At 36.1% G+C, this 22,907-nt stretch overlaps 1 protein-coding gene and 1 long non-coding RNA gene across 3 annotated transcripts in view; both read right to left on the bottom strand.

The window, feature by feature from the left end:
• LOC111512764 (major royal jelly protein 9) overlaps positions 1-16,159 on the bottom strand; it is a 44,333-nt gene extending 28,174 nt beyond the window's left edge. Inside the window, exons 1-2 of one of the 2 annotated variants that reach the window (XM_023168916.2) lie at positions 15,871-16,151; positions 1,937-2,143 (exon numbers count right to left, since the gene is read on the bottom strand). In XM_023168916.2, the coding sequence (XP_023024684.2) occupies positions 1,937-2,143; positions 15,871-15,877 (214 nt within the window). In that variant the 5' untranslated portion in view covers positions 15,878-16,151. Of the gene's footprint in view, positions 1-1,936; positions 2,144-15,870 lie in introns of both variants that reach the window. The other variant, XM_074175882.1, reaches the window with a different exon arrangement.
• Positions 16,160-20,083: 3,924 nt separating this feature from the next.
• Positions 20,084-21,747, bottom strand: LOC141482502 (uncharacterized). Its single transcript, XR_012465565.1, has 3 exons — positions 20,827-21,747; positions 20,669-20,761; positions 20,084-20,367 (listed from the first exon to the last, which is right to left on the bottom strand). It is a non-coding gene; the product is annotated as an uncharacterized lncRNA (long non-coding RNA).
• Positions 21,748-22,907: the final 1,160 nt, after the last annotated feature.

Here is a 22,907-nt window from a genome sequence, read left to right as displayed (position 1 = left end):
GTTGCTGCAGTTTAATTAGATTTCCATTTTTTGTTGGGTAACTGTGACACTTTGAATTAGTTTCATAGTCCTTTTTTTACAAAAAGTAGACAATATATATATATATATATATATATATATATATATATATATATATATATATATATATATAGATGGGTCTACAGGAATATGTGTGTCGTAGACCATACAGCATACGTATTGAAGAATTGAACTAACACCGTTTTGTTAGCATTGACTATAAGTTTATTTGTGTGACATCATTTCGTAAATTTACGACTCATTGTGTTCAGTTTCGACTGTAGTTCCGCAGGACTATCAGCTCCTTCTGAGACTGCAATATCATCGGCAAAAAGTGATATTGATTTTGTACCTGAATGTTGAGGTAAATCATTGATATAAATCAGAAAAATTAGTGGTCCCAAAACTTAGCCCTGTGGAACTCCAATGTCTACGTTGAATTTAACAGAGTTCGTATCATCCCATGTCACATATAATTTCCTGAACTTCATATATGATACTACCCATGCAAGAAATGTCCGTCTAATAACTATTGCATATGATTTGTTTGTGAGTATATCAAAATCTATGGAGTCGAATGTCTTGGATAAGTCAAAGAAAAGCGCAGCTACAAATTTACCTTTGTCAATACCGTTATAAATATGCTCCAAAAAAGTTGCAGCCGCTCCTTCCGTCGACTTACCGGGGTAGTATCCATGTTGATAGCTACTGATTTTTGTGAAACACTGATTGTGTGTCACAAAAAAAGAAATAATTTGTTACAGATACTTTTTTCAATTACTTTAGCCAACACACTGGGAATGGTTACTGGTCTATAATTATCGATTATAAGAGGGTTATTTTTCTTGCATAAGGAAACTATTTTTCCAATTTTTAGAGGGTCTGGAAAAGTTCCGTCCCCAACAGATTTATTGATTATGAATGCCAGTGGTTCACAGATGAATTCAGTTATAGATTTAATCATTTTTGTAGTGAGACAGTCCATTCCGGTGGAATTTTTATTCTTAATTTTAGTAATGACATTGAAGACCTCGGTTGGTGTAACAGGATTGAAATAAAAACTATGCATATTAACGTTTGAATCCTTTGTACCTAATAAAATTTCATTTTTGAATTGATTTTGTAAATCATTTGGAACCATAGTTGCATAGTATCTGGAAAAAGACTCGGCAATTATTTTTTTATTTTCAACCAATTTGTTTTTAATGTACATTTCCTGTGGGCGTTCTTTCAATGTTCGTTTTCTGGACAGTGTATTACTTACCAGATTTCTGATCGATACATTATTCGGCATATCTTCGAGATCGTACACTTTTTGTAAGCATGAAAGGATGAAAGAAGTAATCAACTGAAGAACATACAAAATTATTTAGTTTACTTGATACATATATTTAAATATTCTTCAGTTTTTTGTTAACTTTTCCATTTACAATTTGATGACGGGGAACAGACATCGGAATGGTGAAAAAACATTTCTACATTATATCTTTCATTTTGAATCTGAATATACAAAAAATATAACGACTGTGAATATTTCATCAATATCGTATGATCCTCGAATATCAAAGTTAAACGAGGCACTTCAAGGCAGTTAGTTGCAAAGCCAAACTTAGCTGACGTGATTCTTCCTTCATCTTTACTGCAGCTACAAAGCCACTAGTTGAATCCAAAGATCCAAACACAACACACCTATGGCGCTGTTTCAACCTAACTAGGTCGAAACAGCGCCATAAATGTGGTATCATCAGTTGTGTCCAGCAATGCATTTGTGGTTCAGACTACCACGTCACATGAAATCTATGCCGGGTCGACGCAGCGCTGTCTGTTTGGGTAGTGGTTTTTGACTACTGACAATATATCTGACAATTATTTTCTTTCAGATACTTTCTGGATCGTGAGAAAAGTTGATCATACTTACTTGGATAATGGACATCTGTATCGATTGGTGCTATTTGGCCAGGTATGAAATTACCAGTGTCTATATCTGTCTTCCTTTCATATTCAGAGAGATAATCAAATTCGAGTTGGGACCACTGATAAAGCACCTTCAAATCCAGATTTTTGAGAAAAGTTGAATACACACTAGAATTCCATAGTTTGAATATCAGAAGGGAATATACCAGTCCTGTGAAAACAAATTATTAGTTAGAATATAGATTTCATTGAGTGTTGATAATAAAGATAAAAATCTGAGATGGCATCTAACACCTGAAACCTTCGGTGAGTGGCGCCACTACTTACCCCAGCAACTAGTGCAAAACCGGACCGACAACGTAGGCACACCCGGGAGGAAGAACATTACTCCTCCTCCAGTGCCGGCTATGGGTCTATAGGGATAACCACTCGGTAGACTCAAAACTTGGTCCCTTGGACCCGCTTGTTGGGGTCAGAGCCAAGGTGGTGGTGCACATAACGATGATTTGCCTACCGATGACAACCCTGGCAATGATAACGGACGCTTTGAATGGTCACGTGATCTAAGAGATGGCTTTATGCATCGCAACAAGAGTAGTGAGCCCGCGCGAAGAGGTTACTAGACAGAATATATGCTCTGTGGTGTGAAACACATCCGAAGCATGCCGCCTTCAACGTCCAAAACCTTAAGGATGAAGTATCTCATCTTTGGCGACAAGACTATACAGGGTGTAACATAAGTACGTTAGAATATTCAAGTGACGTATTCCTGAGACAATTTTAAGAAAAAATGTGTTTATGAACTTGTGTTCGAAAATGCTTCGTTTCAGAGATACGGGGTGTTGAAATTGAATTTTTTTGTTCGCTTTTTGAAAATAACTCTTGCAAAAAATCAGTTATTTGCTCGAAATTCGGTACCCATGATTTTTTGACCTGGGAAATCATAATTTCGTATTAATTTTCATGTAACATATAGAGGGCGCTGCGTACGCTGTCATTATTTATTTCAAATTGCCTCAACTTTTTTGACAATAAACTTTTCGTACTTTCCATGAAAAAACCTAATTTCCACACCTTTTCCAAGTAAAAAAGGTACACCTCCTCAAAAACACTAAAGGTGATCTTTTTAGAGATATTAACAATTTTCTATATCGATGCATATTACTTTATAGCCAAATTTGATTTCCATAATTTTTGTCACTCTCCGCTTACAAATTAAGTTAATTAAATCGAGTAGGCTAGGAAAGTTTGTTTATGAAAATAGAAGTTCGCTGTCACATTTTTAACTATTAATTGACAAATTCACAGTTCGGAGTTTATAAAGTGATTTTTTGGTACCATGCCCGACTTTACAAATGCTGAAATGGCTGATATGGTTTTTGCATACGGCTTGGCTGACGGCTTTTTCGGCGACTTTCCGAATCTGGAAGCTTCGAAACAAATTCTGCAGTAGGACGGCCACGGACTACAAGAACTGTAGAATTGGAGGAGGCGGCTCTCGAAGAAATTGGTGAACATCCAGAGAAGTACAAGAAAAATTAGTCTAACTTTAAACGTGAGTCACATGACAGTTTACAGAATTTTAAAGGAACGGCAATTATATCCTTATAATATTCAGCGTGTCCAGTCACTTACGCTACGTGATTTCCAACCAAGTATCGAATTTGCTCAATGGCTTCAAAGAAAAGTCGAACAACAACCGCGAATTTTTTCGACAATCCTCTTCACAGATGAGGCTAATTTTTCAAGAAATGTTATCATGAACTTCCATAACAACCTCATCTGGGCGGAAGATAACCCACATGCAATAACGCAAACTCATTTCCAAGACAGTTTCTCTTTTAATGTATGGGTAGGCATAATTGAAGATTGTTTAATTGGGCCCTATTTTCTCCCCTCACGTTTGAATGGAGATGCTTACCCACATTTTTTGGAACACGAGCTTTCCCAACTTATGGAAGATGTTCCCATTGGTCTCCGAAATCACTCTTGGTTTATGCACGATGGAGCTCCTGCTCATTTTAGTGTGATAGCAAGACATTTTTTAGACGTAGCATATCCCCAACGATGGATAGGAAGAGGAGACACTTGACACTTAAAATCACTAGTTTATGCTAGCTCCATTGAAAACGAGGAAATGTTGAGGGATCGCATCATAGCTTGCTGCGAAACGATAAGAAATACTCCGGGCATTTTTTCAACGGGTGCGGAATTCTTTGATAAGGAGAGCAGAAGCTTGTATTACTGTTGGGGGTCGTCACTTTGAACAGTTGTTGTGATAGTTGTTTTGTTCAATTTTTATATGTTTATTTTCCTAATAAATAACATAGTACTTCTCCGAATTGTTTTTTTTAACTCCGAAATGTAGCACTTTCTAATTGAATAATTAAACCTGACCATTTTTTTTTAATTTGGATTGAATAAGCAGTTCGATAATGCCCAGTTTAGAAGAAGTCTGTGCGGGTATACTGCGTATAAAGTTTGATGAAAATAACTAAAATTGCAATAACTTACATGAAAATTAATACGAAATTATGATTTCCCACGTCAAAAAAACCCCGGGTACCGAATTTTGTGCAAATAACTTATTTTTTGCAAGAGGTATTTTCAAAAAGCGAACAGAAAATTCAATTTCAACACCCCGTATCTCCGAAACGAAGCATTTTCGGACACAAGTTCATATAGACTTTTTATAATAAAATTGTCTCAGGAATACATCACTTGAATATTTCAACGTACATATGTTAAGAGAGATATACCTTTATTATCTGAAAGATTGAACAATCTTGTAGATAAACAAATTAGGGCTTGAAATCTAAGATTTATACAACTAAAATAACTTCACATAGAGTGAGATTGTTAATTGAAAACAGTTTTTTTTGTGAAATTATCATATGATAAATAAAAGTTAAAATATAGCAGTTAGTTGGGAATGTATATAATAATATAAAAAAAAAACGATGAATGAGGCAATAAAAAACACACTCCTCAAAACTCTAGACGATCCTCAAAAAACTCTTCAAGCGAGTAATACCCTTTCCTTGCTAGAATAACCTTCAAGTCCCTCCTGAATTTCGCTTGATTCACACTATTAGTCAGGGTAGCTGGCAGCTTATTATATATTTTTATTTCCGTGAACGCAATAGAATCTTTAACTAGGGTGGATGTTGGTTACACCCTGTATAGCTCTTCCCCAGTATAGTATCAGTTCTACTTGACTGGAGAGGAGACTTGCATCATGCCACCCCTGAAGCTACAAGAACTGGCTTGTTTGAATGCAGAGGTTCATAATGTTCTCTCAGAAGAGTAGAAGAGGCTGACATCTAGCGAATTAACACTGCCGTGTACAGCGCCATGTATTCGCTTTCCGACTCAGAAGGACAAAAACTTGGCCTTACGGTTCGGAAAATTCAAGAGAGGGTACACAAGATGGAGGCTTAGATCATGTTGGCGAGACAACACGCATCTCGTATCCAATGCGTGATGGATTACAGGGAGACCAGCAAAATTTTCACGCCCGCACTGCGGCGAATGGCCGCCAAATTACGACGCATCCATCACACTTTGAGTCAAGGCGTGCTGCTGACCACCAAACAGCACCGGCTTGATATGATATGAATGATAGTGGCTGCTAAGGAGTCACTAGTGAGCGAAAAGTATCGTGGAAAACCTCAGGTCCTACGAAAAACCTTCTCGCTTATTCCAAGAGCCTCCACGTGTTGTGGATAATCCGCCGACCGCTGATCAGGTCCTTCTGGAAGGATATCTATGAACATCAGCAGTCACTCAATTTAGACATTCCAGCTGTTGGAAGTTTCCAGCAGAAAGCTTCAATAGCTTGAGCTCAATGGACTGCGCAACCCGATAACTCCGGATAGCCAATTTTGAATGGGTTTGTCCCCATACGCGGTGATTTTTCGATTCCTAAGAACTACAGGATAAAGTGCACAAATTCGAGTTTTAAGTTGTTCACGAGCACGAATACTCACTGCAGTAGATCAGGTATTCGAACGGATATATAAGCAGTCAGAACCTGTCCATCAGAAGGCCTATAGAAAAGCCTACTAGGATGGTGTTCTACATCTTAGTCTACCGCAGTTGCCTGACGGATGAAGAGGTTCCTGACAAGGTGCATGAACTGCCGCGAGGAGCCTGAGATACTGATGCTCTTGCTGTCAGCATGTTCAGCATATGCGGTCTCAGCATATACCCATCGACATAACGTGGCTTGTCGGATCATTTTTTGTATGGCTGTCCAGCTTCCTGAAAGACCGTTCCCTGCAAGTGGCCGTCGATAGATATCTCTCGAATAATTTCACTCTGAAGTTCTCAGGGATCCATATTGTCTCCAACCCTCTTTTTATTGTATATTAATGACTTATTGGAAAAAACCTTTTCTTTGCTGACGACAGCACACTTGTCTCGCCATTTCATTTGGATTCTAGGAGATCGGATACGCAGGCACATCTTAACCAGCAGCAAAAGGTTGCATATCTTAATAAGGATCTAGAAGTGATTCCGAATTGGGATAAAAGTAACCAGCTTCAATTCAATGCCCCAAAAACCGATATATCGGTTTTCTCCAAGAAGATAAATGTCTCCGAACCGGATATAATATTGTCAGGTCAGACAACTCCGCTTTCTGCTTCGATAAGTTTATTGGGGATTAAAATGGATACCAATATTTCTTGGCACAATCATGTCGCTGGAATTGCAAAGGCTGCTTTTCAAAAGCTTGGAACACTGTTCCGAACTAGAAAACTGTACACACCTCAGCAACTTTTGATGCTTTATAAAGCTCAGATCAGTCTTCTCTGAAGTATTGTTCTCATGTATGGAGCTCTGACCCCAAACATACACTGAGGTTGCTGGATTCTATCCAGAAAAGAGCCATCACGTGAACATCACGTGCAACTTTAATAGCCTGGAACATGAAAGAAAGGTTGGAGATTTGTCTCTCTTCTATTTATACTTTCACGGGAAGTGTTCAAGTGATTTGGTACATTTGATTCCACCAAGAGCGGCGCATATCAGAAGAACTGCGTTAATTTGGAATAAACTTCCTGAGAACGTCTTTCTAAATAAATTTAATCTCCAGCGATTCAAATCCAATGGGAATCGCTAATTTGGCACAGGCAACGCTCAGTTAGCGCCTTAGGGATTTTCCTGTAGTGCTTAAAAAAAAAAAGAGTGCTTGATTACCACCTACGGAATTTTTACGGTATTGACGAGACATCGGTGTTGCCCTACGCTCCGGGGGATATTGAATCCGTTATTGGGAACATCTAGCTGTCGCCCTCCTTAGAACGACAACTCACAACTGTCGAAACTTGTGCGAGCTAAGAATTAACGAGGTCTTACCTTTTAACTGTGATTTCCTTTGCTCTATTGCAGTTTGAGATGTATTTATCATATTCTTTCTCTCAAATTACGTGTGCTTGAAGAAAGTTGAATTAATACCATGCTAATATCTTTAAGAGTGATGATATCATGTTAATTTTATCATTAAGTACGAGGCGTGGAAGACAGCCATAGGCTAATTTTTATCTTCTTGTGTGTAATTTAAGCGAAATTTATTATTATTATTGTTATTATTATCGTTATAATTATTAACATAACATTGATTTCCGAGTAATAATTTGATAACTTCATTGAAATATTCATTCTCGTTTTTTTATCATATCTACTTTATATTAAGTTTATTTGAAAATAATATAATTCTATATGTTATTAACCAATTATAATTATCTTTTTGTATTGTGTTCTGTGATATTTGTAATTGGTAGCTTTAAAGTTAAATAAACTCGCTTTTATTCAGTATTACACTTTAATTATTCACTGAGTTCGATGAATGAAAACTGAACTGATCACCATGATAACATCTACATTCGACTATATATCTTCTAGGTATTCATTAGCAATTCTTCTGAAAGTCAATGAGGAGACCAGTTGACTAGAAATCTAATTTCTGCAGATATTAAACCCATCGTATTGAGTCCACAACAAAACGAATGCATTCATGATTACAATTACCAACGTATTTACAATTGCATAATTCAATTCAAGGTCTTGGCCATTGTCATCAGATTGAAGGTACATTCATTCATAAAATAAGTGTGTCGGACAATGTGCTGGCTGTTTCAATTGATTTCCAGGCCATTATATTGATTGTGGTCAACAGAATGTATTTGTTTTTTTTTTGTCTGAGCGATATAAAGCGGCAAGTTATATTTTTTACGAAATTGTGGGAGGTAATGAAAGGTATAGAGTATGTTGAATTACAAAAAGAGTAATTCTGCACTGGTTCAACAATATTTGTCTAAAGGTCTAAAGCATACGCTCAAAACGGGAACTGTTCATTTCCTGACAAAAAAATTGACGGTGTTCTTCGATAACATTTTGCAACATATTTGCGGTGATTTGATAGATTTCTTGCCTGATGTGGTGTTTTGAGTAATTTCAGTAATTTATTCATTCAATAACATACTTGTACATCAAATATTTCAAATAATATATGACATCAGAATTATCCCACTGAATGTATGGGTTGGTCCTAGGTATGAAATATACGTGTATTGTGCTTTCCCATTTATTCAGCAGGATTATAAATCATGTTAGATCTCAAATACATAAAATGGATATGTTTAATAAATACAATGAGTGAAATCGGAAGGCTGTACAATTCTAATAGTTTCAGTGAAATGTTGGCAGGAGCGCTAAGAAAACCTGTATTTCAAATTTAAAATACTTATATTGATAGGCGAATGATAGCAAAGGTGAACGGTATTCTATTTGGAAACGGATTAGGTTTCCTTGTATACAACTTTTCAAGGCAGTTTTGAATTTTCTCATACCATTTTTAGTTTTCAGGTTTTTAGGAGGAAGGTTGAAAAATTTTGGGCCATAATAAAAAAGACTTCTTTGGGAATGGAATTTCCTGAAAAATGAAATTTGTAATGTTGTGACTATACTTGACCTTGTTTATATCATTTTCTAGTTTTTTGAATTTACCAATGTTTGAATAGGCCCAGATAATGCTTCTATAAATATACAGGGCTATTCAATTTCGTTTCTGTACATGGGGATCCCGTAAACGATAAGAGTTAGAGTGTCAGTTAAATTGTAGCAAAGCTGCGTATTTTAGGACCTATTCAATGATTTGAAAAAATGGAATATAGCTCTTTTGGTTCTGGAGATATACAGGAAAAACTAAAAAATCCCAAATTATATTTTTGCCTTCTTTTTTCGCAGACATATTGAAAATCTGTCTACATTTTGCTAGTGGCACTTAATGTGAGCTATCAGGAAATGTTCATAAATCTTTCATATAAGGTGTCATCTGACTTGGGCCACCCCCATATTTGAATTTTTAAATACGGACCTGTATTTTTTGTTGTAGTTTTTGGATCGTAGACGTTCACTTCATACTGAGAAATTAAATTTTATTTTATATTTCGGGATGTTTCGCTTATATTTGATTACAATAGGGTGAATTATTCCATTTTAAATTACGGCCCTGGAAATTGGTTGACTGAATTAAATAAAAACACAGTAGCAACTTTCACGTTTTCGTAGAGATGTATCGTAGAGGTTTTAGAAAGTTTTTTTTTCAATTTTAGGTACCTATTCTTATTTTTTCATATTTCCATTGCTCTGATCGTTTTCTACAAATAACTTCGAATAAGAAATGGCGCAATAAATGTTCGAATTCGAGTCCTTCCACTTCGAGACAAATAATGAGCCAATAAGATGGCCTGCAAGATGGCCAGATCTTACTATTTTGGACTATTTTCTATTGGGGACATTGAAAAATAGGGTTTACGCTGGCAGAGAGATAAAAAATGTAGAAGACTCCAGATTGAGAATATTGAATGATTTTGCAACAATGCAGCAAATAAGTGTATTGAGGGCAATAAGTAATATAAAAAACCGAGTTCAAAAATGTCTCGAAATGGATGGATTCCAATTCGAACATTTATTGCGCTATTAATTTTTTTGTGTATATAAATTACTTCATTTCAATTTTGATTATAATTATAGTGTTCGATTCGGATATTATTGTTGCTAGCATTTCTTTTTCTGCTCATAAAACCACATATAATATATTTTTGATGTAGATATGTTTCAGATAATCATAAGACGTTTTCTTATTCGAAGTTCATTGTAGAAAACGCTCAGAGCAATGGAAAAAATATGAATAGGTACCTAGGGAGATGTGAGAGTTGCTATTGTGTTTTTATTCAACTCAATCAACCAATTTCTAGGGCCGTAATTTAAAAAGGAGTCATTCACACAATTATAATCAAATATTACTGAAACATCCCGAAATATAAAAATGAATTTGATTTCTCAGTATGAAGTGAACGTCGACGATACAGAAACTACAACAAAAAATACAGCTCCGTATTAAAAAATTCAAAAATGGAGGTGGCACAAGTCAGATGACACCATGTATAAAAGATTCAAGGACATATTCGATTTTTTCACATCATTGAATAGGTCTCTGAAATACGCAATTCTGCCACAATTTAACCGACACTCTATCCCTTATCGTTTACGAGATCCCCATGTACAGAAACGAATTTGAATAGCCCTGTATAAGGACTTTATATTATTATCGGTGTATTGTAGGGTATCATGGTTGAAAATCGTGTTTCTTTTGTGTAAATGGTTTCAGTGAAAAATGTTGAGCAATTTTTAGAGGGTCGAGAATATTTTTAAAGGCGCTACCCCATGCTGTAATGCAGTAACTTAGGACAGATTCAGCTAAACTGTAATATACAGTTATTAAATTATTTTTGGATCGTCAATATTAGTGAAATTCTTCTTGTAAACTTTTTATTTCTAATAGCCCCACAAAAAGAAATCACGTGGAGCCAGATCGCAAGAAGGGGCTGGTCATTCAATTTCGCCACGTCTACCGATCCATCGACGGAGAAAAACTTGATTCAGATAATGTCGTACTGTTGCTGCATAATGCGGTGTAGATCGATCCTGTTCAGAACATATGTTTCTATTGATATCTGCTGTGTTAACACGATCAGGGAAACGTTGTGGTAAATCATATATTAAAATATTTTGTGAAAAATTCAAGTAAGTGGACCCAGTTACTGTCCCCTCAAAAAATATGGTCCAATTATTGTGTTATTCAGAATGCCAGCACAAACGTTCACTTTAATAGGATACTGTGTGTAAACTTCCCTCATTCAGTGTGGATTTTGCGTACTCCAATACCGACAATTTTGCTTGTTCACCGTTCCATGTAAGGAAAATGTTTCCTCATCAGAAAAACTGTTTTGGAAAACATCGGACTATGTTGACATTTATCCACTATCATTTCACAAAATTCTAATCTACGATCAGGATCAACCTCATTCAATTCTTGATGTAGTTGACTTTAATATGGATGTTATTTATTAGTTTTCAAAATTCTCATTGCAGAAGTTTCACATACATTATTATCACCAGCTACTTTTTTGTAGGTGTATGTGGGTTTTCGTCAAAAGATAATAAAACATCTAATTTCTTGGGGGGCGTCCATAAATTACGTGAGGTGTTTAAGGGAGGGGGGGATCGAGTCAAATCTCATCTACATTGGAGAGAGGAGTGATCCCGGCTAATATCACGCAATTTTGTTTCTGATTGAAACAAAAAAAATTATACTATTTTGGTCCATTTAATCCAGATTGTACATGCTTAAGATTTAATCTTAAGCATTCACTAATTCGTTCGAAAGAAAATAATGTCATTCATTGTTCGGACTAGTCAGTCCTACTGTAAATTCCTCTGATTTAAAGTCGAAATAAACCAGGAATCAAACATATCAAGTGAATATCTTTATTTTATGTCTTTCAAATTATTGTCAATGTCAAAATCGTCTTTTTTATCAACAAAACCATGATCAATTATTTCAACATAGTAAGTAAACAAATGTGAACAAATTATTTGAAAGCAACAACATTCATACTTAGACGTTATACATCTACTGACTGTCAAACCACCATATTTGTTTGATACCAAATAGCTCAATTGATTCTGAATTTACGGTACAGTGTAACCCGTCCCAAGGAGCAAATGATTTTACTGAAAATCATATGGACATGTTGGTTCCAATAGTCTTTCTTGAGACCGCGCATGATTCTCCATGGACTGAATTAGAGTAGATATTTTTTTTAATCACAGTAGTTACGATTTAAGTATTCTATTGTTAAATTTTTATTACACTTATAATTAAACTCTCAGCAATATTGATTACTAGTCTAAACTAGTCGTAAATATAAGCACGAAGCATTTTTTTTCTTTTTACAATAACCATCCAACGTGTTTACATAAGAAACCCACATTTTGAAAAATCTCACGTGAGATTGGGGGATGGGGGAGAGGGTTGAGTAAAATCTCGTGACATTCAAATGTCACAAAAACATCCGATGCTAATATTTGACTACAAAATAACTGATAGACTAGTCAATTATGACAGGTAGGGGAGCGGGGAGACATTTGTAACAATTTGTATTCTCTTGGCTATGAAAGCTTTTCGATATCATTACCGTATACCCGGCAATTCTGAAACGAACTTTGCTGACACACGCTTCATGGCTAAAATTTCTAAAAAAATTGCATGGCATAAGCCAAACAATATGCCGGCATCCTCAGTAACTTCTTTAATAGTGATTCGACGATTCTTCATAACAATTTCCTTCACTTCCTCTAAATTTTCATCGGTTGTTGATGTGCTGAGGCACATCGTTGTTCACACCTTCTGTGAAAAGCTTGTATAGTTCAAGTGAACGATATAGTAAACCTACCTTCCAACAGTTCCCCTCCAATAATATAGTTAGGGAGCTAACTAATTTTGTTATTCAAAAATCCTTTCTAATTATATAGAATCGCACCTGGCGATTTTGAAAAAATGTTTGAGTGTACTTACGTATTTTGATGCGAAGATACGAATCCGAAAGAAAAAACGGCGCTCTTTCTTATTTATAAAGTTACGGCCCTTCAAAGTTCAGAAGAGGGCAACTTTTCAGCCTTCTTTTTCACAAGATGAACTAATTAAAAACAAAAGTATTTATTCACTAGGTCACCTTTACACCTTATTCCTCCTTCCTTGACACTTTTCACTTCAACAATCAACATTTTTCCAATAAAAATGTTCAAAAATGAACGGAGCTGCTTTTCGGTCATATATCTCTGTGTTTTACTTTTTCAAGGTTTGTGACATAGTTGGTACGACTGATGCTGTCAATATTCCTAAAGTAATTCAAATGTTTTTTGCCTTCATTCTTTGTGTTTTTCTTATCACTCAAGTCAAACTAAAAATACAAATCTACGAATTTGAAATAGTAGGCGGCGGCAAATATCAACCGCTTTTTTCTGAAATGTCACTAATAACTAACATAGAAATAAAAGAATGTCACCAGAAAAAGCATTCGTTTTTAGATTGAGTTTTTTGTAAGAAAAATGTTGATTGTTGAATTGAAAAGTATCAATTAAGGAGGAATAAGGTGTAAAGGTGACCTAGGTGTTTTTAAATAGTTCTTCTTGTGAAAAAGAAGGCTGAAAAGTTGCCCTTTTCTGAATTTTGATGGGCCGTAACTTTACAAATAAGAGAGAGCGCCGCTTTTTCCTTTCGGATTCGTAATCTACGCATGAAAATACGTGAGTATGCTCAAAAATGTTTTCAAAATCGCCGGGTGCTCTCAAATCGAATATATATATATATATATATATATATATATATATATATATATATATATATATATATATATATATATTCGATTTGATTATTGATTTAAATGACGACAGTAATAGGAAACAGAGAATATGGAAGAGGAATTATCAGAAGCTTTCGACGAAAAATAGTGAAGTGTTTTTAAAGCGATCGATTGTATATATATATATAGTGTCACCATTAAAGTGCGCACCATATGGGAAACTTTTTTTTTTCGAAAAGTTTCAATGAAGTTTAACTTCGGCACTTGTTTGTGCTTTAAATTAAACTTAAAATGATGCGGCCAACTGCGTCCCACTGACGTTCAGTGTTTGTCAAATTCAACTTTTTTTTTGAAAAAAATTGAAAAAGTGCATTTCTAGATCCAATTTAACAAAAAGTTGTGTCTACGACAATTTTATATCTATATGCCAAATTTTATGCAACTAAGATAAAGTTAACGTTTTGCTTTTTTTGACAGATATCCCCTTTTAAAAACCAAGTTCGGTTAATTGTCATCAATTCATGTATACATAACAAACTCATCATGGAGTTTAACTTTTCTCATAAATTTTTACTCATACGGACATTTTTAGAGAGAAATTAAAAATGTGCTATAAAAATTTTAACATGACTGGTGCAAAGTTTCAATCACTTGGCTATTTTCTTAAACAAACGTCAGTACCTGCAATTTTGAAAAAGCAGACACAACTCAAGAACTGCAATAAGTATTAATAAAATTACTAGAGTTAAAATTACATTAAAATTTCAATATTCAGTATTTACAGATTATTTATAAACACTAACTAGGGCGGTAAGGGTGCTTAATCACGTTGAATAAAATTTTTGAATAGGTCTTGACAAAGAAAATGCATGCTATGGTAGTGTCAAGTTGTTGATTTACTTGAATATTACTGAAGTGATCATCTTCAAAGAGGTTTTAATCTTCCTCTATGAAGATGATCACTTGGTGATCGAAACACGTGTCGGGGTGTTAAAAATAACGATTTGGTGTTGGGAAAAAACTCCAGTAATATTCATTACTACACCAAAGGTTCCAAACAGTGCAACATAAGTGTTGATTTACTTGTCAAATTTTTAACAGTTATTGTTGCAATTTCAGGAAAGAATAGAAATAGTTTCAATATGTGGTGAGAATACACCATACCGGCAAGTAGCTAACATTTTTAATTAACGGCATCCAGGAAAAAATGTTCAACATACTACCTACTATGTCAAGGATAATGTCGAAACAGGAGCAAACAGGATCCGTAGCAAATCAATTTAAGAAAAAGCACACTCCAAGTAAATATGATGAGGAGGCCTAACTCAACATTTGTTTAAAAGTTATTGAACACGGGCAAACGAGCATAACCGATATTATAAAAACTACCGATTACAAGAGAGAAAGTGTTAGAAAAATTCTATTAAAGAATAAATCTTGGCCTTACAAGCCAAAAATTATTAACACATTAAAAGAACGAGATTTTGATGAGGCAACGTTCTCTTCAAATGGAACGGTAAGTTCTCAAAATTGCCGATGGTGGGCCCAAGAAAATCCCGATTTCACAGTTGAATGTGGTGATCAGTATTCCTTTAAAACTAATGTATGGTGTGGGATACTTAATAACCAAATAATTCGGCTATTTTTCTTTAGGAACAATTTATCATCCGTCGGTTATCTCAACCTTTTGAATAATGAGGTTAGTGAAGTTTTAGATAATGTGCCTTTAAATATTAAATACGACCTATGGTATCAGCTTGATGGCGCACCAATACATCACACGGTTGCTGTAAAACAGTCCCTCCAACAAATGCTGATTATTGAAGTGAAAAGTGTTAAAGAAGGAGGAATAAGGTGTAAAGGTGACCTAGTGAATAAATGCTTGTGTTTTTAAATAGTTTATTTAGTGAAAAAGAAGGCTGAAAAGTTGCCCTTTTCTGAACTTTGAAGGGCCGTAACTATTCAAATAATGGAGAGCGCTGCTTTTTTCTTTCGGATTCGTAATCCACGCATCAAAATACGTAAGTACAGTCAAAAATTTTTTCAAAATCGCCGGGTGTCCAGATAACGAAAACTTACCGATAATTTTTTATTTTCTATAAACAGGATCGCTCTTATACTACAAATTAATGTTTTGTAAACATGAATGCATTTTGTTGAGTTGTTGAATAAATAGAAAATGTGATGATTTATAATCAACGTGGGAAAAAATAAATGAACTTACTTTTCATATTTCACGGGCTTGACCCAGTTTGTAAAACACCAAATCACGATGACAATAGCAGCACTACCAGCAAATTAATTGATAATTATACTTCCTGTATCTGATAGCCCCTCTTTTTATGACAAACACTGTATTGCGGATAACACTGGCGAATTTCGCACACACTGATCAGACGATGAGTCGCAATTCTCCTGTCAACTAGTCAAGTTTATAAACGAGACGGGTTTTTTTGATCAAGCTATGTTGAAAGGAAAGATCGCTTACTTGGGATGTTCACTCGTATCGAAATAACCGTTGTTTTTGCCGGTTTGAATATTGTGGGATAGGTAACTATACCTGCATTGAATTTTGATGGAGATGCCTGCATTGAAAATGTAAATCACAAACTGAATGTTGTCATGATAGTTCAGGACTGTAGTCTTTTAGGTCAGATGGCGAGAGTACGGCTCTGCCGAACTCTAAAAACTTGATTCTGTCCCCAGTGAAACAGGCACAAAATATGTGCTCTGCTGTTTCATCATTCTCCAAGCAGAGGCGACACACACTGTCTTCCGACAGTCCGAGTCTCTTGCATATGACAATTCAAATGACTGACCTGTAAGAAGGCCTGTTAGACATCGTAGTTCATTTCTACTGTAGTCCTACAACTGTTTGGTATCAAGCTTCGAAGGATGAATAAACGCCTTGGAGTGAGCCAATCCTGGAAGATTCTGCCAGAAGTCCATGAATATTCTTGCCATCCAGGTGTTCAATCTTTGTTTGGCAAAACCTAAAGAGATGTCAATGACAGGTTTTGGTCCGATGAAGCTGCTTGCAGCACTCTACTTTGCGAGGGAGTCAGCAGCCTCATTGTCATTCAGGCCAGTATGGCAAAGAACCCAAACCAGATACAATCTGTTGAGTCTTCTTATCGAGGAGAGTCGTTTTCGGCAATTTGCTATCAATTTAGATGTTGCTCGGTAGGAGCCAAGAGCTTTCAACGCCGCTTGAGTATCCGAGAATATTTTTATTGACTTGTGGATGAGGTTGAATTCTTCCAATCTCTCCGCACACAATTCAATAGCGTAAATTTCCTCTTGGAATACAGTCGCATAGGTAGGTTGATATCTCTGTCCTGGGTCTGCGACTGAAAATGCCTGCACCAAAACCGGAAGGTGTTTTTGATCCATCTGTGAACGAACAACTATCTGCTCTTAATATTTCGTTATTCCGAAGCATCATGTCTCCTCTATTCGAGAACAGTACTTTATAAGCCAGTTCGAGAATTGACAGTTGGAGACATGAAGTCAGAGGTCATTTCCTGAATGCTGTGACTTCCAGTGACCTTTGTATTGAATCAATTAGTGCAATTGGCAATGTGCACAAGTCTATATGCAGTCCATCTAGCCTCTCTCTCCAGCAAAATGTAGAGAAGAGGTAGATCTAGAAGGATCTCTATAGCGATTTACGGTGTGGTACTGATGACGCCACTGATGGCCAGACAAACCTGTCCCCCCTGTAAGCCACTAGGCCACTAGGCAAGTGCACTATAAGTGATCTTTGGTTACATGTCCATAGGGATAATCTGACTTTGTGTAAGAGAGTCATAGTTACGACCGCACCGGGGGGCCTGGGGGGCCGGTTAGGCCCCCCAGACGCACCCTGGCGTTGGATGCGATCGGGTGTGGAGGGGTGGATTTTCGAGAAATCCTTGCGGGTACCGCCCCTCACCCCACACCAACAGGATTTCGCAGGGCTTCCTCCCGCTCACCGAACCCGGAATTGCTTCCTTACATCTACTTAGTGTGGCTAACCAAGAGACAGGACCATCGGCAGCGTTCGACCGAACGTTCGTACAAGTTAACTAAGCTCTTCTTTCGCCAGAGAGTGCTCGCGTCGCACACCTGCCCCCGCCAGCCATGCCAAATCAGTTGGGAATATGGTCCCGGAAGTGGCCGGCCGGGGTCCTAAGCTCGGATACTAGTAGCTCCGTCCAATCGGGTTCCGACACCTCAAGCGTCTGCCTTGGTGCCCTCCAAGGCTAGACTCGGATACTAGAGCCCGGAAGGACCGCGAGCCCCGACACCTCGAACGCTTGGATCCGTACAGAAGCAGACGAGGATCACGGAACAGCATAAGCCGTCCAGTGCCTCAGAATGGGGCTGCAATGCACCCATGAATGGATTACCGCAACCCGTATCCCTTTACCCGCTAGCGGAGCCGCTGCCCCTAAGAGGCCATCGCCAGTTGGAGATGAGGCTCACTAGCATCCAGCCGCGAGCGGGCACTCACCTCCCCCCTAGAACTCATGTTAGGAAAGTTCCCTTTCCAACGTTTGATGAGTAACTCTCACGAGCATCCTATACCACACATCATATGTCGAAGATGTCGCGCCCATTACCCGTATAGGTGCGGAATAGGGCGGTTCATCAACAACTTTTGGGTGTACGCCGTGTGGTCTGCACCGCATACCCTTACGTTACCCCGAAGGGCACTCATGTTAGGAAAGCTACCTTTCCAGCGTTAGATGAGTAACCGCCGAGGGCTCTTGCGAGACACCTCTCCCACACATCTAGCTTGAAATCGGCCAACGCCTGTTGCCCGCAGATGCGGGATTGGGTGGTTGACCGATAACTTTACTGGGTGAGTGCCGTGTGGTCTGCACCGGGGACTGTCAAACACCCATAAGAGAGAGACAGTGATCCCCCGCCACTCACCCCGCCACTCTTTTTTCAAGTGAGCGTTTCAGTTTAGTTTTTTATTAAGGTGTTGACAGACGTTTGCTCCCTCAGGCAACAACTGTAAACCACGTCTATCGTGCTTTGGAGGATATTACAAGCTACCCTTTCCGGCGTGGAATTTGTCAAGATGACAAGGTCATACGCTTGCATATCTAATTTTCTTCTATCGAGGGCATCAAGCCCTTTATGAATTTTCAAGGATTCCAAATAATTTAGTTTCCAACCTTTGCCTGCATAGTGCCAAATTGTGGAAAACTTGACGGGAATGGAATCAGCTGGGAATGACAAAACAGAACATAACTCTCGAATGAGAATTATGAATTATTTGCTGAAGAAAACATTACCCAAGACAGAAGAGAGAGTTGTGACGTGAGAATAGCACGATTTCTCATCCGGACGAAACTTTACTTAGAGAAGGATGTATCGTTAGAAAGATGTGGCCTCAAAAAGAGGCCACATCTCTCAAGAGAGAAAAAGATGTTCGCCTCAAGCAATTTTAGTAGGATGGTCTACCAAATTGTGGTCGTTTTCTGGCAAAGGAAGGCGACTGATTATTACCCACATTTGAATTATTGATTGTTTTGTTAAAGACGGTGTATTGATTGATGGAGTCAAAGCATTTTGGCTATTACCATGAAGACATGTCTTGCATATCCAGCCAACGACATGGATTCGACCTACCCCGCAAAACATGGTAAACCTTATATACAATTAGAACCAAATGCGGGAAATGTGCTGACTCACTTTTTAAATGGGGTAAGAACCTTTCCCCCAGGTGCGACTGTGCAGATGACATGCAAACAATCAGCCACATCGTTGAAGACTGCCCACTGAGGGACTACGCCGTGCCCCCTTGGACTTCCCCCACATAGCAATAGATATTCCAGGTATATTTCATGAATATACATTTAAGGATATTGTATTATGCTATGAATATGCCATGGATATATATATCTTCTGGAGAATATTCCCTGGAAGTGCTCCTGGCGAACCTTTGATATATTTTAAGAATATTCCTTGGGAATATTCTTGGAATATCTTATAATATTCTTAGAATATCTAAGGTATATTCTATTAAGAATATTCCAGGAATAGAACCCGAGGAATATTCATAAAATATTCAGGATATTCTTAGTTTATTGTAGGAATATACAATAGAGAAACACCATAGAATATTCTTTAAATATATTTTATGAATATTCTAGGAATATTTGGAATATTCCAAGAATGTGACGAGTAACCGCTATTAGGCATGTATATATTGCATTTTGATACAAGATTCACACAAGTAATAAAACACATAATATTCATAAACAAATATATTTTAAAAACATAATACACTGAAATATTTGACGTTTCAACCAATATCAAAAATAAAAAATCCAATTCAAAATATTTATTCACTGAATAGAATATTCCTGAATACTGTCATATTACAAATATTAGAAATGTATTCAAATTAGGATGTGCCTACTCTCAAACAAATGTATACTAAAAAATATTCTAAAATAACAACTCTGTGAATTCATCAGCACTAATTAAAAAATAATAAATATATCATTTCATTGAAAAAGAAAAAGTGTATTACATCAAGAAATAGGTTAGGTTAGGTTTCTCACTTAGAAAAATAAACCCACAAATGAAGTATTTAAAATGAGTGGTATGATGGGTTCTTCAATGAATTTCACTTACTTAAAGTTATTCAAACTTTGCTCACCAGAAAAGTTTTCCTTATATTTGTCCAACAATGCATCAGCCAGTGTTTCAATAGTAATACCTGGAACAAAATGTACATTAACGTTCATTATCACTATTTGAAAGTGGCACAATGAAACTGGAATAAAAATCAAACAAATATTTTTCGCATAGGTTACTCATGAACATTTACAACATTTTATGACTTGGAGAACAACATGCATTGTCTTGTAAAAAAGTAATCATTACGTTTTCAGTTCCTTGGCGCACCTGCCTGTACCAGGTACCACTCTGTTTCCTTTTGGGCAAATTGATACTATCTTGAAAACGAGTGATAAAAATTATGAAAACAAATGATACAAAAGAATGTGTCATTCACTTACTTTTCTCTATTGAAGATACACAACTGAAATCACTCTAGTTCAAACATGTACTTAGTCAAACCAACAAATCCCACACACCAACTCTCCTCGAACCTAAAATGAGGTATAGTAGGTTAATCACCATGACTTTACTATCGATACTATTGCATTTTACTTACTTTTCTTGAAGACTGAATAGATGCAACTCTCCTGTTTGAAGATCCAAAATCAAACTATTCGCTGTACTGCAAATTGGACAACCCTAAATTATAAATGGTACACTGAACGTGATAGAATTATACTTTGATAATAACACCAACACACCATGCATTACACACGCGAACCTGCCACGTCAACCGCCATGTTGAATCAAATGTCGAATTTAACGCAAACGCAAATGTACCATGCATTAAGGGACAGGCGCTTTCACAGAGCTTATTCGACTGTCGCGCGCTACACTTCAATTGACCAATGAGAAACGTTTACTCCAATTATTCACTTCCCCATTTCTCTGTTTCCAGGATTTTTCGCTTTGTAATTAAATAATTTCAAATACAAAAAGACAAATAGGATGAGAATTAACCAATTTATTGATGCAATTGGTTCATTTATTGGCCCATTCAAATTTTTTTGTCGTTTCCAACAGTTGCTGTTGGAGCAATTCATCCAGAATCTTTGCGTTGAGTTCAAAAACTGGTTAACACTATCAGGGTTATATACATTAGGTTATGCATTCGATTAAGATCTTCAAATATTTTTGTTTTTAATAATATTGAATTATTTGAATACGTTATTATAAGATAATTCAAAATTCCATTGTATAGAATATTCCAAAATATACCGTGGGGATATATTCTAAGAATATACCATATGGTATATTCGAGCGACAATATTCTTAGAATATTCAAGGGAGAATAATCCATTTATAGACATTCTATGCACATTCTTTCGGGAATAATCCTGCCATATTCATTCAAGCATATTCTATGAATATTCTAAAGGCATCTATATATTCCAAGAATATTCTATGAATATTTGGAATATATACGTTCGTTTTATGATATACAGGGAATATTCCATGAATATCTAGTGCTGTGTGGGCCGGACAGCGACTGAGTATGCAATTGAATATACACGTGACTTAGATGTTTGTTTGTAAACTTAATTTCTTGTGTCTTTTTATGCCTTAAAAAATTATGTTTGTTATGTTAACTTTTGTGATGTGATTAAGCCATATGCTAAATAAATAAATGAATGTGAATATGATGAGAAAGTTGAAAACATACCAAATAATGCATGAAGGAAATCGGATATCAATGGGTGGCTTCGGAAAAAAACACACCATTTTTTGGTAATGAAAAATTGTTCAAATATACAATTCTACACAGAATAATGACATTTTTCACTATAATTTATCAAATCGTTTATTGAGTTGAAAATGTAAAAAAAATATGTTAATGTTTTTTGGAAGTTATTGAGATCCTAAAAACAGCCACATGAAACGAAAAAAAACATAGATTTTTTTCAATAATAAACAATAGTAACCGCTTGATTTGTTATGAAACAAACTGAAATAATGATCAATCATTCTTTAAAATGAGTTGACGGCCAAGTATGTAACTATTGTTGATGATCTATTGCAGCAATTGTTTATAAAATTTATAGATTTTTTGTCATTTTCGTATAATACAAATACGAAAATAAACCTTGGCAATAATTATCTCCTGATCACATTCATATTCATTATACTATAGTTCAAATTATACGCAGGTTAATATAATTTTTAATTTTTTTCATTGCATCACTCTTTTATATTTTGCTGCGATTTTACTTTCAATATATTATTATGAGATTCTTTCAGAAAATGCTGCTTTATTTATCCAAAAATAAATGGAAACATCAGCAAATACCAAAAAATTCATTTATATTTTTTAATTTGGCCGATATTTCATCGCCGAACAAAGTTTTTTGTGGGTCCATTACCGTACTGGCATTATTTAAAAAGTTACAAGTCATGAAAAATAGAAAAGTAACAGAACTATTTTTTATTTGTATTAACAAGTTGCCATAATGGCTGATCAACAATAGTTACTAAATAGATTTCAAATTTTTCTTAGATCAATTGCTCTTTCATGAAAATAACGCAAGGTTCATCATTGTATCTCTGGAAGTTTGAAAGTTATATCAGTTCATTTCTTCACAATGAAATGAAAAAAGAAACAATAATGAAAAAAAAACATACGATGAAATTGTTTTTCAA

This window comes from Leptinotarsa decemlineata, unplaced genomic scaffold (genome assembly GCF_025532065.1).
Source record: "Leptinotarsa decemlineata unplaced genomic scaffold, Ldec_3_MD MMD2_tig00001393_RagTag_RagTag, whole genome shotgun sequence".
Lineage (NCBI taxonomy): Eukaryota > Metazoa > Arthropoda > Insecta > Coleoptera > Chrysomelidae > Leptinotarsa > Leptinotarsa decemlineata.
Note: the sequence above shows the minus strand (reverse complement) of the source record. Positions and strands in the feature narration are given on the sequence as shown.